The following is a 17606-nucleotide window of genomic DNA, read 5'->3' as shown; positions in this document are numbered from 1 at the left end:
CTAGAAGAAGGCGATCTAGACTTTAAGCTGTCAATAGAGATGTATACAGCTGAAGCTACGTCAGGATAAATGGAAACTGGTGATGCAAACTTGAATGGAGCACATGCAACTACTGGTCCAACCAGCTATGGAGCTCCAATTGTAGGTCACAATCATCCTCTGTATCTCCACCTGACACTCCAAGTATCTCCCTAATCTCTCTTCAGCTTACTGGCTCTGAGAACTATGTTGTCTAGAGTAGATCTATGCGTATTGTACTCCTAGATAAAGGTAAATTAGGCGTTGTCGATGGAAGGTTCTCTAAGTCTCAGTTTGCACCTGAGCTGCTTGATATATGGGGAAAATGTAATGTTGTAGTCTTGTCCTAGATAATGAATGCAGTTACACCTAGACTATTGAGTAGTATTATCTATGTTGGTGATGCATACAAGGTATAAAGTGATCTGAAAGAGAGATTTGACAAAATTAATGGTGCACATGTCTTCCAACTACACAAGGAAATTCATAGTCTCACTTAAGGAACTATGACTGTTATAGAATACTACACTCATCTAAGAGGGCTGTGGAATGAGTATGATTCTATCATGCCATGCCTAGGGTGCTCTTGTGCTAAATCAACAAGGTTCCAAGAGCACTTTGAATACCATAGATTGCTTTAATTTCTTATGGAACTAAATGAGTCATATTCAGCTGCTAGAGGTCAGATATTGATGCAGACTCTAATTCCCAGCCTAAACAAAGCCTACTCTCTGATAGTAGATCATGAAAGCTAAAAAAAACCTAGCAACTACAGGTCAAGAAAATATTACCTCTAGAACAATTGAGTGCACTGCTTTATTCAGTAAAAAAGGTGGAGGTGGCCCTAATCAGGGTGGCAGTTTTGTCCATCAACCAGGAGGTGATGGCAACTCAGGAAAAGAACACTATGACAACCAATACAAGTCACAAAAATTATAGAAGTCAATTCTTATGTGTGAGGTCTGTGGCTACAGGGGACACTCTAAGGAACAATATTTTAAAGTGAAAGGCTATCCAGATAGGTGGAAGTCAAAGAAAAAGAGGGAATATTCCAACTCCAATTCATATGCTAATCAAGAGGAGGTTACTCATTATGGAGGTTCACAATCAACTATTGATACCCCTACACCTGCAGCCTTCTTCACGCAGGATCAGTATTATCAAATCCTGTAGATGTTGGCTAAAGGAGGTGAAAATGGAAGAGAACACTCAGCTAAAGCAGCTACAACAGGTAGTGCTCTATCTTCTTTAGTATCTAAATATGTAGATAAAAGTTGGATAGTTGATACTGGAGCCACAAATCATATGACTTCTAAGACTGAGCTTCTAAATAATTTTCACATTGTACCACCATCTGAGAGGATACAAATAATATTACCCATTGGTAATGTTGTATCAGTCTCACATGTTGGTAGTATACACATACTTGGGAACCAATCTATTAGCAATGTTTTGTTTGTCCCTGACTATAAGTACAATCTCCTTTCTGTATCACAACTCACCAAAAAACTCAAATTATGGCATATTTTTCCTGACTTCTGTGTTTTTCAGGATCTCTTTAGTGATCAGGTCAAGGAGATTGGTAAAGAGGATCAATTTCACGCTCCGAGAGGGTACCCTAGACGTGACCGACACTCGAAAGCCATTTCTGGCCTTCAAGCGAACCACCTGATTCAGTCACACTATCATTCAATCACATTATGGGGGCCGAAGGCCAAACACTATCAACTCAACAAAACAAATATAATAAGACTTCTCAAAAGTAGCAGTCCAACCTTCCCACACTCTAGTCTATGAAGCCTCTATTAAAGTCTAGAAGGTGCCGATGACAAGCCCATGGCTACTAAAAATCAAAATAAAGGAAACGACAACAAAACTATACAAGAAAGCTCAACATCCTCCGGAAACTAGGAGGACTCACCAACTAGCTGGGAGTGTATGTGGATCTTCAACGGAGCGCCGGTTGATAATCTCTAGTACCTGTCTTTGCATCATAAAATGATGCAGGCCAAATGGTGTCAGTACATGGAATGTACGAGTATGTAAAATGGCCGGATGAAACAAACATCAAGAAAACATCAATATCAACTCAGGATCTCAACTCATATATATATACATAACAACTCACTCAAGTATCCTAAGTCTAACAAGAAATAGTTTAAACGGGACCAATCACAAGCCACTCAACTCAACTGACTCGGAGTACTATCAAGACCTAAATGGGAGTTTCTCTTATTCGAGAACCATCACCTATGAGGCAGTGATAGTACAACAATCAGACGTTGTTGCCATGTCCGTCCATACCTTGCCAGGGCATGAACGCCTCCCTAATCATGGATACCATCTATTAGTCAAGTCCTATCATTTCAGGACAATAAAATGGGAAACATCCGACTTTAACGGTTCGATCCCACGGGAAGCATCCGACTTTAACGGTTCCATCCCTACCTACGTTGGTGGCGTAGTTTCTGGGATTCGAGTATGGACTATACTCTTACCCGCTTCGGTGCTCGATACTCTTCTCATGACTCTATGCTCATAAGACTCCCTCCAATCATCTCAAACAAGCCCTCACAGCTAGTTTCATGTGGAACATTTCCAACTCATCAACTCTATTCTCATTTCAACTCAATTAAGTCATAATGGCAAGTCCCATTTAGGACCTCGTCCACTCGTCAATTCTATCCTCCAATCAACTCAATCAAGCCTCATTTAGATAAGCAATTATAACCTCTCCTTAGGACTCATCACAACTCTAATGCTTTAACTCAACAATTCAAGTAGAATAGCAAATTCAAGAAAATTGACTTATGCTACACAATCACATGGTTAAAGAGATCAACAAAACGTAATAACAAGTAATCTCCATCAACTCATACTAACATGAAGATTTTAGGAACTTCTTAGCTCAACAACATCAACACCAATAAAGTCAAATTAATAGGAGACAAAACTCATTCAAACATAAACCATACTAAGAAATTCCATTCTCATGGATCTCTAACCTCAAAGCAAGAGTAGGGCACATGGGTGGACTCAACTCATGTTTTGGATAGCCTTACATACCTTAGTGGAGACTTGAAGAAAACTTTGTAATTGGGTCTTCAATGGAGAACTCGAATCTTGAAGCTCTTGGAAGCAATTCCTTGTTAGAAATGGAGAAGAAGAAGAGAGAGAGAGGCTCCTAGGGCTTTTAGAGAGAGAGTGGGGGCTGAAAATTATGTTCCCAAATGTTCAAGGATGATACATATATAATATGGGACGAATTCCCAAATTGCCCCTCCTCAAAAGTTCTGAAAGAATAGGCTAAAATGCTCCTGGCGCGATAGTGGCGCATCGCGCCATTGCAGCGCCAGGCCGATTACGCCTAAAACCTGCACACCTCATAGTAGCGCGCCGCGCCAGAGACCAAACTACTGAGGCATGTTTCTAGCGTGATAGTGGCGCGTCGCGCCCTTACAGCGCCAAGGACATTGTTCTTGGGTTCTGGAAATTAGGCTTGAAAAACCCTGCACAACTTTTAGTGGCGCATCGCGCTAAGGACCAAACTACTGAGGCATGTTTCTGGCATGATAGTGGCACGTCGCGCCCTTATAGCGCCAAGGCTATTTCCCCAGCAGTTGCAACCCAGGCCCAAAAATGAAATTCCTGCCATGCTACTTCATCTTAAGATTGTCATATCTTTCGACTTCGAACTTCAAAATTTACATTCTTGGTGGAATTGGAAAGAAGACTCGACGACTTTTAATTTGATAGGTCGTGGGCTACCCAGATTATCGTCTTTCAAAAGATAGGGTCGTTAAAAGTCGACCCCTTATACGAACTCATCCCAAGACTTAGCCACGACGAATCTCTTAGATTTAATTTGGTCCTAGGGGCCCCTTGTGACCCCACATCACCTCCAACATCCTTAAATTTCTCGAGGAATCATCCTAGCTCATGCATATGCTCCTCAATACTCGGGTTCGACCCTATCCGTATACAAGAAGGGTCCGAATCTTAGAGAAAATTTTTGAGGAGTGTTACAATCAAGGTCTTTACATTCTGAAGGAAGGTATTCCAAAGGCAGTAGTCAATGGTGGTTCAGCTCAGTTTCTAGGTATAGCTCCTGCTCTTTCCACAAGTAGCAGTGTCACCTTAGTTGGTAGACCTATTTTAGCTTCTCTATGGCATCTAAGACTAGGTCATAGACCTGTAGATATAATTAAGAAATCCTCAAGTATTGAGGTTCTAGAGAATGAACACTCTACTAGTACAGTTTGTCCACTTGCCAAGCAAACTAAATTCCATTTTCCGGTAAGCTCTCATGTTTCAAATGTTGTGTTTGAACTGGTATATTGTGACATTTGGGTCCCCTACAAGGTACCCACTCATGATGGAAAGAAGTATTTTATTACTGTGGTAGATGATTACTCTAGGTTTACTTGGGTCTTTCTTATAACTTCTAAGTCAGGCACTATTGTGGTGTTAAGAAATTTTTTCACACAGGTTCACAACCTATTCTCCATAACTATTAAGACTCTGAGAACTGATAATAGAAGTGAGTTCGTCAGTGCTGTATTTCAGACCATGTTGTCTACACTTGGCATCCTTTATCAGAGTACCTGTGTTTATAATTCTCAACAAAATGGTGTTGCTGAGAGGAAGCATAGAACTATCTTTGAGATGTCCAAGGCACTTAGATTCCAATCCTCTGTTCCCTTAAAATTCTGGGGTGAATGTGTCACCACTGCAGTCTACCTCCTCGACATAATTCCCTTAAAACTACTTCAGTTTAGAACCCATTTGAACTGCTCCATTTACATCCTCCTTCTTTAGCCCACATTAAAGTCTTTGGTTGCCTTTGCTATGCTACATGACCACATATTCTTGACAAATTCTCTCCTAGAGCCATACTAGCTGTCACGACCCAACCCCGTAGGCCGTGACTGGTGCTCGATTTGAGCACCCAAACGTACCCTTACCCCAAATTAGCATGTTAGCCGAGAAAACATGGGTAGTAATTAGGAAAGATCACTAAATAGATCACAAAAACAGATATAGGCACGAGGGCCGATAGACCATCATGAAAACAAACAAAATACAAGACATATGTACAAAACCCACAACATAACTCTGTCTACAGACCTCTACAGATGATAGCATAGTCATAAGACGGGACAAGGCCCCATCGTACCCCTGACCAACATATCCAAATATACAGAGATAAAGTCAGTACCAAAATACAAGCTCCGAACAAGGGAGCACTGTCAATAACACAACAGATATCCTAAACCGGCGGATCAGCAAATCAAACTTCGGTACCTGCGGGCATGTAACGCAGCCCCCGAAGAAAGGGGGTCAGTATGAAAAATGTATCGAATATGTAAAGCATGAACTGTACTCGATAAAATCATAATCTGAATAGTATGTACAGAATACAAAATAAATGTTCAGTATTTCAATATGCTTATCATAATCTCAAATCATATATGCAAAAATATATGTCATATCCGGCCCCATTATGGGACTCGGTGAACAAAATGTGATCGCCCTCCCATCGTCGGCGCCATGCCACAGCATAACACCGGAGTAGGAAATATCTCCGTAACAAATTATATCATATCAGATGGCCATATCAAATCATATCAAATCATATCAGATAATATCATATCGGATCATATCATATCCCAAACATAGGTGTACATGGCACAGCATAACTCCGTGGCATAACATACACCACTCCATGTACATGTCATACCTGCCCCCTCACGTTGGGACACGGCGAATAATGCAGAGAAATATGCACGAAAATATATCCTGGCCCAGGCTCAATGGAAGAGTGGTTACAGTATATACGAGTAGAGTAGTGAGAAACTAAATGCAATTTAAAATTTAAAATACTTATACAGACTCGATAGCATGGTTTTGATAACAAATCATACATAAAAAGAACTTGAATAATAATAATAGCTCAAATCCTTCCAACCTCACGATAGTCTATGTCAAAATAGTTTTCTGAAATCGTCTCCATATTTCAAAATATATTATGGGACTTAATGGAATAATTAATCATATAATATTCGGAAGAGTAGCAAAGAATTTCTCTCAAATACTACCTAACATAAGCCAAACAGAATAACAAAGAAAAATTCAAAATAGTGGGGCCCACCTCGGTCAAATGAGATGGCGTATACAAATTATGTGTGTTAAACTTCATAACGTCATTTATAAGAGTTTCAAGGTAGTCGGAATTCATTTATGCTAAATCCAGAAGTTTAGACAATCTTTCCAAAAATATTCATAAATGCCTAATTCAATTCTACTGAATAGAAACGGAAAAAATTTTGGCGTCGATTCCGATGAATAAAGCTATTTTCGAGGCTCGTATCCACTCCTATTACATCTAGGACATGCCAAGTGAAGAAAAGGTAAAGCTTTACATACCTTATTGGCTTTTTACGGTTGTCCGACTTCAATTTCCGTTTCCACCAAAATCTACAATTGGTCACATTTATCAATTACTATTCATAAGACTTTAAAAATTCAATTTTTCCAATACTTGTGTACAAAAAAATCGGCAGCATCTCCCCTATATATATGACAACCCCGAGATTATAACTCGGTCACAATATCAACAACCAAGCCAACAACACCATCAATACCATCAATAATCAATTTAAACACACTATAACATAAATTGGTTTCTTTCCAACTAGTGCAACAACTTTCAACTAAACTTTGCATTTCCAAGTAAATATGAATATTTCATGTCCATAATTAATTTTAACTCATTCAAACATAGGTGAAAAATATTTCAAGTAAGCTATCCAATTTTCATCAATTCCATATTTCACTCAAAAAATTTCATAAATACAACAAAAATATTACAATTCATTTTCTTCTTTCAACTTCATAATCAAAATCATTTCCTTCTTTCAACTTCATAATCAACAACAATCCATACTTTTAATAACTTACCTCCATATTCTTATAATATCATACTAAAATTACATAATTCCTACAACCCATTTTAATACCAACGTACACCATTTAAACTTCATTTATATCCCCAAAACCATAACCACAACTAACAAATTATACAAACTTAATTTTTTTCCATTACATCACCTAATCCATATTTCCAACTTCAATAAATTTCATCCAACTTCCATTTTCAACATCAAATAACTATCATAACTACTATTCAAATACTACACAAAAATTAGTAACATGTTAGTTGGTATGAATACACAAATACTACACATATACAAGTGTAGAAGTATATGTGTATGCTACACAAAAAGAATAATGAACATACATTTCATTTTCAAAGATATTTTTCTCTCTCTACAGGACTCTCTCCTCCTTTTTCTCTACAATCATCTTCTCTGCTACTTCATCTCTGTACATTCTCCGTTGTTCTGCTTCTTTCTTCTTCTTCTTTTGAACTCTTCTCCTTCTCTTCTTCTCAAGTCAAACTCCACTAATGGAGTTATCAGAAATCTTTAAAATATTGCTTCATTCAAAAACATGTTCATAATACTCCCAAGCAGGGTGCACCTCAATGTCCCAAATTTTTGTACTTTCAATAGTTATTTAACTCAGCAAAACAAATTTCAATTAACATTTGGAATAGAAATCACTATAATTTATTCTTTCATAGTCCACATACATCTTAATTTAAAATATTTTTCTTGAAAATGCATCATTTAGTGGTCCATTAGTAGGCTTGAACCTTGGAGTAAGTTAATCAATTCTCGGAAAGCACAAAGAATAACTTCTAACGGAAAGCACAAAGAATAACTTCTAAGGGAAAAAATTAGCAATCTCAAAATGATATTTATAGATAATGTTATCTAATGTAATGTCCTCTGTTTTGCTAATCCGTTAATAACTCATGATTATCTAAATTGAAAGAGAAGAATGAATAATAAAGAATTACATTAATTAATTGTTAAGTTATCACATTTTTAACCGCCAAACAGAATCATTAGAATCACACGTGAATTAACAATGCAAGCAAACATATATTTATATTCATAGCTGATTGTAGTATAGCTATAAGGTAGAATTTTTTTAAAAACTCAACTATCCACAAAAAAAATAATTAAAGACACTCCTTATAGCTAGGGTTTATCTTGAGTAAAGACTACGTACCAAGTGATCATCTCTTGCAAATTCACGAAAAATCCTTATTTCTGTAAATATGGGTGGGTTTCTTCCTAAATAGAGATGTTAAATTACAACTTCTTTCTGTATTCATCAAAAAAAAAATCACTTACCTATTAGACAATAATGAAAAGATGATAAATTTTCGAATCTATTACAATCATCTTCAACAGACCAAAGAAGAAAAACAAAACTAATAAGGTCCAATAGAAGAGGAAATCAAGTTATTAAAGGAAAAAAAATCAACTACTTCAATGTCCCCGAAATAGAAAAAACATTTTCTAAGAGAACTTACATAAACACAGTAAATAAAGCAAAAGAAATTGAAATCAGTTCAGGCACCAAAAATAACTTCAATATTTTGTCAAAATTGTGGAGACTTTAATTCTAACAAAAAGTGAACCTATTTCTCCGAATAATTACCTGATTAGCCATTGGCTCTGGAGAAAAAAGGTTTCTGGAGAACGTGATAGTGGGTTGAGTTTTAATCAGTTTTCAATTTTAAAATAAATAACTTTCAAAATTTGAATTAGAAAAAAATTGTAAAAACTAAAATGACCACGTGTATTTTTTATACTCTTCCATTTGCCTTAATTTATTTTTGAAAGATGATAATAATTTTTTGAAGACGTGGGGTTAGTTTTCCTATCTGATGGTTTTGTTAGATAATCATCAATGTGATTTAAAACAGTTAGCATTTTCTAATTTTATTTTTATTGTTGTTGTTGTATAATCAAATATTTAAATTAAATCAAATTAAAAAAATCATTATTATGATTTCAAAATTATCACAACTTGTATTTACAGAAACTTGAAAATTAAAATAACTATAAAAACGTTTCCATACATAAAATAATTTTCAAAAATTTAAATTTATAAAAAAAGTTGTAAAAGTTTAAATGTTAGTTAATTATTACCTAACTTAACTAATAATTAACTAACTTGTCCTAAAAATACCACATGTCTTAATTATATAATGTCACTTGGCATGATCTTACGCTATACTTTCTTCCTTTTACTTATTTATAGATTACTTATTTTTAAAATTATTTTCTAAAATTTAATACTAAAAATTAATTAATAAGTATAGTGTAATTAAATGATCATATCAATCATTTTTAATGAATATTAAATAAAAATACAACATGTAAAAGTGAACCAAAAGAGTATCTTTAAGATGAATTATGAATTGAGGGTTGCTACATTATAACTGCTCAAAGTTGTAAAGCGCAATTATTATGCATCTAATGTTGGGACATTCATTGAGATATAAGTTTCAAGAATTTGAACATTTATTTGGAGTGTAGGACGCTTTAAATTTGGGCAAGATTTCTTAAGAGATACCTATTCAATTGTGTAGGTGGGAGGCTATAAGTATGGACTTTGTTACAGTTGCCTCGCTCACGTCGCAAGTTTGAATCCATTTGGGTGATTATCGACAGGCTAACAAAATAAGCCCATTTCTTGTCAATCAGGACCCCTTTCAGTTGAAGATTATGCAAGGTTAGGATTGTTAGATTGCATGGTGTCCTTGTATCAATTATTTCAGACAAAGGGGCATAGTTTACATTATATTTTTGGAAATCTTTCCATAAGGGTCTGGGGACACAGGTCAATGTTAGTACATTATTTCACCCTCTGTTTGACGCCAAGCTGAACGTATAATCTAGACGCTCGAGGATATATTACGGGCGTGTGTGCCAGATTTCATAGGCAATTGGGATGATCACTTACCACTTATCAAGTATGCTTATAATAACAGCTATTATTCCAGCTGTTGGTATGGCATCGTATGAGGATTTATATGAAAGAAAATGCAAACCCCTTTTTGGTTAATTCGAGGTTGGAGAAGCAGGATTGTTTAGATCAAACAGAGTGCAACAGGCCGTGTAACATGTTAAGTTAATTAGAGAACAGTTGTTGACATCTCAGAGCCGTCAAAAATCATACACAGATGTTATGCCGCGAGACTTAGTGTTTGATGACGATGATTGGGTCTTTTTAAAAGTTTCGCCTATGAAGAGCGTTATGAGATTTGACAAAAAAGATCAAGTTGAGCCCTAGGTACATTGGGCCTTAATGCATTTTCCAAAGGATAGGCCAAATTGCCTATGAAATAGAGTTACCTCCAGAGTTAGGGGCAGTGCACCAAGTTTTTCATATTTCTATATTACGGAAATGTATTGGAGATCCAACACGTATAATGCCAACAACAAATCTTTAGATTTTAGAGGATCTGTCTTATGAGGAAGTCCTTATTGCCATAGTAGATCGCTAAATAAGAAGATTATATAGCTTCTGCGAAAGTATTGGGGCGGAGCCGTAATGTTAAAGAGATGACGCACAGAGTTGAAAAGGGAATGAAGTCTAAATATTCCCACCTATTCATGCCTTCAGAGGAGTAGCCCCGCATTTGAGTATATCAAGTATGTTACTTATGTGCTATATAAGTTCTTATATTATTTTCGATGTTGTTGCTATATTATTGTCATTTGAGGATGAATGTTCCTAAGGGGGGAGAATGTAATACCCCACAAGTTTGTAATATTTGAAATAACAAGCTTATGTTCGACAAGCCAATTTATCGTAATTTACGTCAATCGTCCTTGAGATGTTTGGAGAATAATGGAAATTTGGTGGTTATACCAAATAAAAACTGTCATGACCCAATCTCGTAGGTCGCAACTGCTGTCCGAGTTGGGCACCCAAACGTACCCTTATCCCAAATTATCCTTTTAACCGAATAAACATAGGTAGTAATTAGAAAAGATTGCTAAATACATCACACAAAATAGATATAAGCACGAGGGCCGATAGGCCGTCACGAACATACAAAACCCAAAACATATATACAAAATTCACATCATAACTCTATCTACAGATCTCTACAGATGATAGCATAGTCCTATGACGAGATAGGGCCCCGTCGTACCCCTGACCAATATATAGAAATACATAAAGAAAAAGTCAGTACCAAAAGATAAGCTCCGGACAAGGGAGCACTGTCAACGACATGGCAGATGTCCTAAGCAGGCGGGTCAGCAAAACGAACGTCTGTACCTGCGGTCATATGACGCAGCCCCCGAAGAAAGGGGGTTAGTACGAAAAATGTACCGAATATGTAAAATATGAACTGTAATAAATAAAACCATAATCTGAATAGAATGTGCACAAAATGGAACAAATGTTCAGAATTTTAAAATGCTTATCATAATCACAAATCATATATGCAAAGACATATGCCATATCCGGCCCTATTTTATGGGACTCGATGAATAAAATGTGGTCTTCCTCCCCTCATTGGCGCCACAGCACAGCATAACACCAGAGTAAGAAATATCTCCATAACAAATCATATCATATCAAATCATATCATCAAACATATGTACATGGCACAGCATAACTCCGTGGCATAACATACACCATCCCATGTACATATCATACCTACCCCCTCACGTCGGAGCACGACGAACAATGCAGAGAAATACGCTTGATAACATATCCTGGCCCAGACTCAGTGAAAGAGTGGTTACAGTATGCACGAGCAGAGTAGTGAGAAACTAAATGCAATTTAAAATACTAAACAGTTATACAGACTCGATAGCATAGCTTCGATAACAAATCATATATAAAAGAATTTGAATAATAATAATAGCACAAGTCTTTCCAATATCACGATAGTCTATGTAAAAAAATAGTTTTCTGAAATGGTTTCCATATTTTAAAATATAATGGAATTTACGGAATAATTAGTCGTATAATATTCGGAAGAGTAGCAAAGAGTTTCTTTCAAATTCTACCTAACGTAAGCCTAATGGAATAACAAAGAAAAATTTGGAATAGTGGAGCTCACCTCGGTCAAATTAGGTGACGTATACAAATTATGTGCGTTAAACTTCATAACGTTATTTATAAGAGTTTCAAGGTAGTCGGTTTCTATTTGTGCAAATTCAAGAAGTTTAGACAATTTCTTTAAAAATATTCATAAATACCTAATTCAATTCTATCGAATAGAAAAGGGGTAATTTTAAGCGTCGATTCCGAAGAGTAGAGTCATCCCCGAGGCTTGTATCCAAACCTATTACGCCTAGGACATGCCAAGAGAAGAAAAGGTAAAGCTTTACATACCTTATTGGTCTTTTATGCTTGTCCAAATTCAATTCTCGTTTCCTCCAAAATCTACAATTGGTCACATTTACCAATTACTATTCATAAAACTTTAAGAATTTAATTTTACCAATATTTATCTACAAAAATTTCGGCAGCATCTCCCCTATATATATGACAATCCTGAGATTTCAACTCGGCCACAATATCAACAACCAAGCCATCAACACCAATACCATCAATAATCAATTTAAAATGCACCATAACATAAATTGATTTCTTTTCCAACTAGTGCAACAAATTTTAACTCAACTTTGCATTTCCAAATAAATATGAATATTTCATGTTCATAGTTAATTTTAACTCATTCAAACATAGGTGAAAAATATTCCAAGTAAGTTATTCAATATTCATCAATTCCATATTTCACCCAAAAACTCCATAATTGCAACAAAACTATTATAATTCATTTTCTTCTTTCAACTTCATAATCAACAACAACAATCCACACTTTTAACAACTTTACTTTCATAATATTATAAAATCATACTAAAAATACATAATTCCCTACAATCCATTTCAATACCAACTTAAACCATTTAAGCTTCACTTATTTTATAAGAATCACAACAACCACTAACATACTACACAAACTTAATTCTTACCATCTCATCACCTTAACACATATTTTCAACTTCAATTAAATTCATCAACTTCCATTTTCAACATATAATTTCACCATAACTACCACTCCATAACTACTACTAAAATACTACATAAAAATTTAATAAATCTTGCTCATATAAAACATGTATACATGGCATCATACTACCATGCAAACTTCCATATTTCCATAAAATCTACACATCTCTACATACTACAACATAAACAACCTTCATAACATAATAAAAAAGAATTAATCCTTACCTTTTTGCTTCTAACTTCTTCACTCCCAAATCAATAAAACAAGCCTCCAAACTTTCAAATCAACTCCACCATGTTATAGAGCACCCTTGAATTAGTAGAAATATTAGGAGAAAATATTTTTTTGGAGCAAGATTTCAATGGCTAAATTTTTTTTCCGTTGGCCGAACTTGCCTTCCTTGTTTTCTCTTCTTTCTTTTGTTTTTCTCCTTCTCAATTTCTCTTGAAGTTTCTAGGAACTTGGATGAAAGACTTGGGCTTGGATCCTTGTCATGGACCATGGCAAGGTTGGGCCTATCTTTCTTATTTTTTTTGTTCCATTTACATTCAAGCCCAATCACTTGGCCCATATGTTTTTATAAATTATATATTGGGAAATTCCAATTTTACCCTTAGCCTTTTCCAATATTTCCCATCATGAAATCCAATTTTGCCCTTAGCCTTTTCCAATATTTTCATCACTAAATTCCAATTTTGCCCTCAATCTTTTCCAATATTTCCATCGCTAAATTCTAATTTTACTCCTAATCTTTTCTAGTATTTTCATGTCCAAAATTTTCATAACCGACTTACATAGCAAAGAAGATCAAAACATAACATTATCCTTAACTTGTTACAATTATCCCGAAATGTCCAAATATGAAAAATACGGGTTATAACATTCTTCCCCCTTTTGAACATTCGTCCTTGAATGTTAAACCGATCTCATAGGTTTATGAACATGGATATTTCACATAATTTATTAACTAACCAATATAGTTAAATAAGGAACTTAGGTTACCTGTGGGTGCAGAAAACAACTGAGGATACTTCTTCTTTATTTCTTCCTCAACCTCCCACGTCATTTCTTCTCGGTGATTATTGCGCCATAATACCTTGACAGAGGCTACATCTTTAGTGCGCAATCTCCTTACCTGACGATCTAAGATAGCCATTGGCTGTTCCTCGTAGGATAATTCTTCAGTCACCTGAATGTCCTGCACGAGAAATACTCTAGAAGGGTCGCCAATGAATTTGCGAAGCATAGACATGTGGAATACCAGATGTACTGCGTCTAAATCAGCTGGTAGGTCCAACTCATAGGCAACCTTGTCTACTTTACGGATAATCTGATAAGGCCCGATGTATCTCAGACTAAGCTTCCCTTTTCTGCCGAATCACATGACGCCCTTCATAGGTGACACTTTCAAGAATACCCAGTCATCCACTTGGAACTCTAAAGGTCGACGCCGGTTGTCTGCATATGTTTTCTGTCGACTTTGAGCTGCCAATAATCATTTCTGAATAAGCTTCACCTTATCAACTGCCTACTGAATCAGATCTGGGCCAATCAACTTAGTTTCACCCACATCAAACCAGCCTATAGGTGACCTGCATTTTCTGCCACACAGTGCCTCGTACGGTGCCATCTGAATACTAGAATGATAGCTGTTATTATAAGAAAATTCAATAAGTGGTAAATGGTCATCCCAGCTACCCCTGAAATCAATAATACAGGCCCACAATATATCTTCCAGCATCTGAATAGTGCGCTCGGCTTGCCCGTCAAACTGAGGATGGAATGCTGTACTAAGGCTCACCTGGGTCCCCAATCCCGCTTGAAAATACCTCCATAAATTAGCTATAAATTGGGTACCTCTGTCAATGATAATGGATATAGGAACTCCGTGGAGCTTTACTATCTCCCTAATATACAACCTGGCATGATTTCAAATATGTCCTTTGTATGTATTGATCATTACGGTTTTCTCATGACTTCACTTATCTTCCTTATCATGTTTTCAAAGATTGATCATTGCATTTTATGATTTATATTGCATGTTATGCCCTCATACTTAGTACATTTAAAAGTACTAACGCATATTTATTGCCTACATTGTCTCATAATGTAGGAGTTGAGGATCACACTCCTATCACACGTGGCTAGTAGAGTTTCTTATTGGCAAAGTGTTTGGTGAGTCCTCATCTACCAGGGACTAGTTATGAGTTGTTTGTTTCTTCTTTCAAAGACGTTTATTTCTTTCAGGTTGAGGGTGAGTTAGGGACATGTCTTAGCCCCCACCCTTCTTATGTAGTAGAGGCATTTGTTGGACTTATGTATGGAGTTTATGTAGTCAAGTTTACACTTCTTCTATGATTATGCTTTAGACCCTTATTATGTTATTTCCGCATTTACTTTACCTTATGCATGCTTATGATATAATAAGAAGATTGGTTGGGGGACCTTAGGGATTTCGATCATCGTGTTACGACTAGGCCCTAGGTCGGATCGTGACAGTGAGTTTTCTCTAATTACCTCCCTTGTGTTTTTACATTTTTAAAGATTTTATCGATTTTTGAGCCTCGAGACGGTGTTTGAGTGTCGTGGCTCAAGAAGCCTAGTGTTTGTGTTGTTATGAGCTATTTTGATATGTGTATTGATGGTAATAAAGTTATGGAGGGATGGGGGATTGGCGCGCCACTTTTAGGTGTTGCATACTAAGGTTATTAATTGAATGGCGTGAAGTGCGTCTTGTTATATATTCTCGGGAGCTTACCACTTTTGTGAGATGTTGATAGACTCGTGTTGTTGTTATTAGCTGCTGGCTATTTTGAAATTGTGATTTAGTTTGTTGAATGAAAAGTTAGTTGGTTATGATGACGACCTTAATGCCTTATCAATTGGTTTTGGCTCATTTGCAGCATGGTTGATTTTTGCATTATTGGATTACTCTTAATTTGCTAAGCTTCTTTGAGGAAGCTTTGGGAATTCGATGGAAAGGTATGTTAAGGATATTATTTCTATTTCCGGAGTGATCCTAATGGCCTAAGCTTGTTATGGGCGGTATATTATCATTATTTGACATGTAACCTTGTCCTATTGGGTTGGCTACCAACATATGATATAATGTCTATCAGTGACACTCTACTCCTTGCCTAGTGACCTGGAAAAACATGTTATGATTGTGTTTTGAACAATTATGATTCCTTTTTGTTGTTGCGAAGTTTTATCGATTAGTTGCCGCCTATTTACTTATTTTAGCCTCAACAGACACAACAGGTTTCTTGAGCATATAGATTGATTGTTTTACCGAGCCTACTCTCCTATTTTATCTTCAGTAGATAATGACACTACAGAGTTCTTGAGCATACAGATTGATTGTTTTACCGAGCCTATGGGTCGAATAAACCGTACCTATAGGACGGACAGATTGTATCTATGGAGTAGCATATATGCATTACACCACGGAGCCTTAGATCTACATTGATTCATGGCATATGTACATTTAGAGAATTCAAATTAGAATGGCACTAGGATCTAGATAGAGGGGTTAATATAGGTATTTAGCAATTGTTTGTGCTCGTTAGGACTTACAAGGATTGTGTGTTATTTGTACATGTCGGGCTTATGGGGGGCAAGTTCCTTGTTACGTGTTTATATTGCCTTGTTATAGGGAGAGAAGTATTGTACTTAGGGGTGTGCATCGGTCAGTTCGATTTTATATATTATCAATTCAGTTTATCGGTTTTCAATTTTTAAATATGCTAAACCAATAACAAACTAATAAGATGTTTTTAATAGGATTTTGATTTATCTATTTTTGATCGTTAATGATTCAATTTTCAGTTAACTTAATAAAAAATGGTTATAAAATAAATATATGACTTCTCACTTCTCTAACAATTTAGCGCGATGCAGTGAAACAAGCAAATCAACTGTAAATGTTTTGATATAGTGAAACAAGAAAGATAATGATAAAATGCATCAATAAGAGCATATATAGTACGAATGCTACATCAATAACATGTTACATCCAAAACATAATATGAAATTTCTGATGTTAATCAAATTACAGATGTTTACAAACTTGCAAAAGCTACAATTATAAACTAATCTTTAGATTTTAAGAAAAAAGTAAAGACTAAAGCGGTGTGAACTAGTATTGTAAAATGGATAGACTATGTAGAGTAGTGATATAGACATATAGTGTCTAATTAGGTTAATATTTAATATTTATTAAGAATAAAATAGTAAATTATTACTGTCTTAATGGGTTATCGCTTTATCTAATAACTCAATACTAAAAATCAAAACCGAACCGTTAACCCAATAATTTTTTTATAAAACCATTAAAAACTTGTTAACCCAATAACCTAATAATATTTTTTTGGTTTGATTTATCGGTAGGTTTGTTTTTTGCACGCCCCTAATTGTACTTCTGTTTCAGCCCTACCCTTTTCGTTATGTACTTATATTTCAGTTTCAACTTTCAATTACCTTACATACTCAGTATATTACCTTGTACTGATTCTCCATTGTCTAGGAGCACTGCATTCATGCCTGCAGGTTCTGAACGACGATCAGACACACCTGTCGAGTAGCATAGCCGAGCTTCAGCGGGTTGGGTTGACTCTTTTCCTTTCAA

General features: G+C 35.8%; 1 protein-coding gene across 1 annotated transcript; it reads right to left on the bottom strand.

Annotated features, from left to right (window-relative positions):
- Positions 1 to 1178: 1178 nt before the first annotated feature.
- LOC129890280 (uncharacterized) lies at positions 1179 to 14609 on the bottom strand. The gene is made up of 3 exons (XM_055965851.1): positions 14512 to 14609; positions 13982 to 14349; positions 1179 to 1273 (listed from the first exon to the last, which is right to left on the bottom strand). Exons 1-3 carry the CDS (start codon positions 14607 to 14609, stop codon positions 1179 to 1181), a joined length of 561 nt encoding a protein of 186 aa, XP_055821826.1.
- Positions 14610 to 17606: the final 2997 nt, after the last annotated feature.

This window comes from Solanum dulcamara, chromosome 5, assembly GCF_947179165.1.
Source record: "Solanum dulcamara chromosome 5, daSolDulc1.2, whole genome shotgun sequence".
In the NCBI taxonomy this organism is placed as follows: Eukaryota; Viridiplantae; Streptophyta; class Magnoliopsida; order Solanales; family Solanaceae; genus Solanum; species Solanum dulcamara.
Note: the sequence above shows the minus strand (reverse complement) of the source record. Positions and strands in the feature narration are given on the sequence as shown.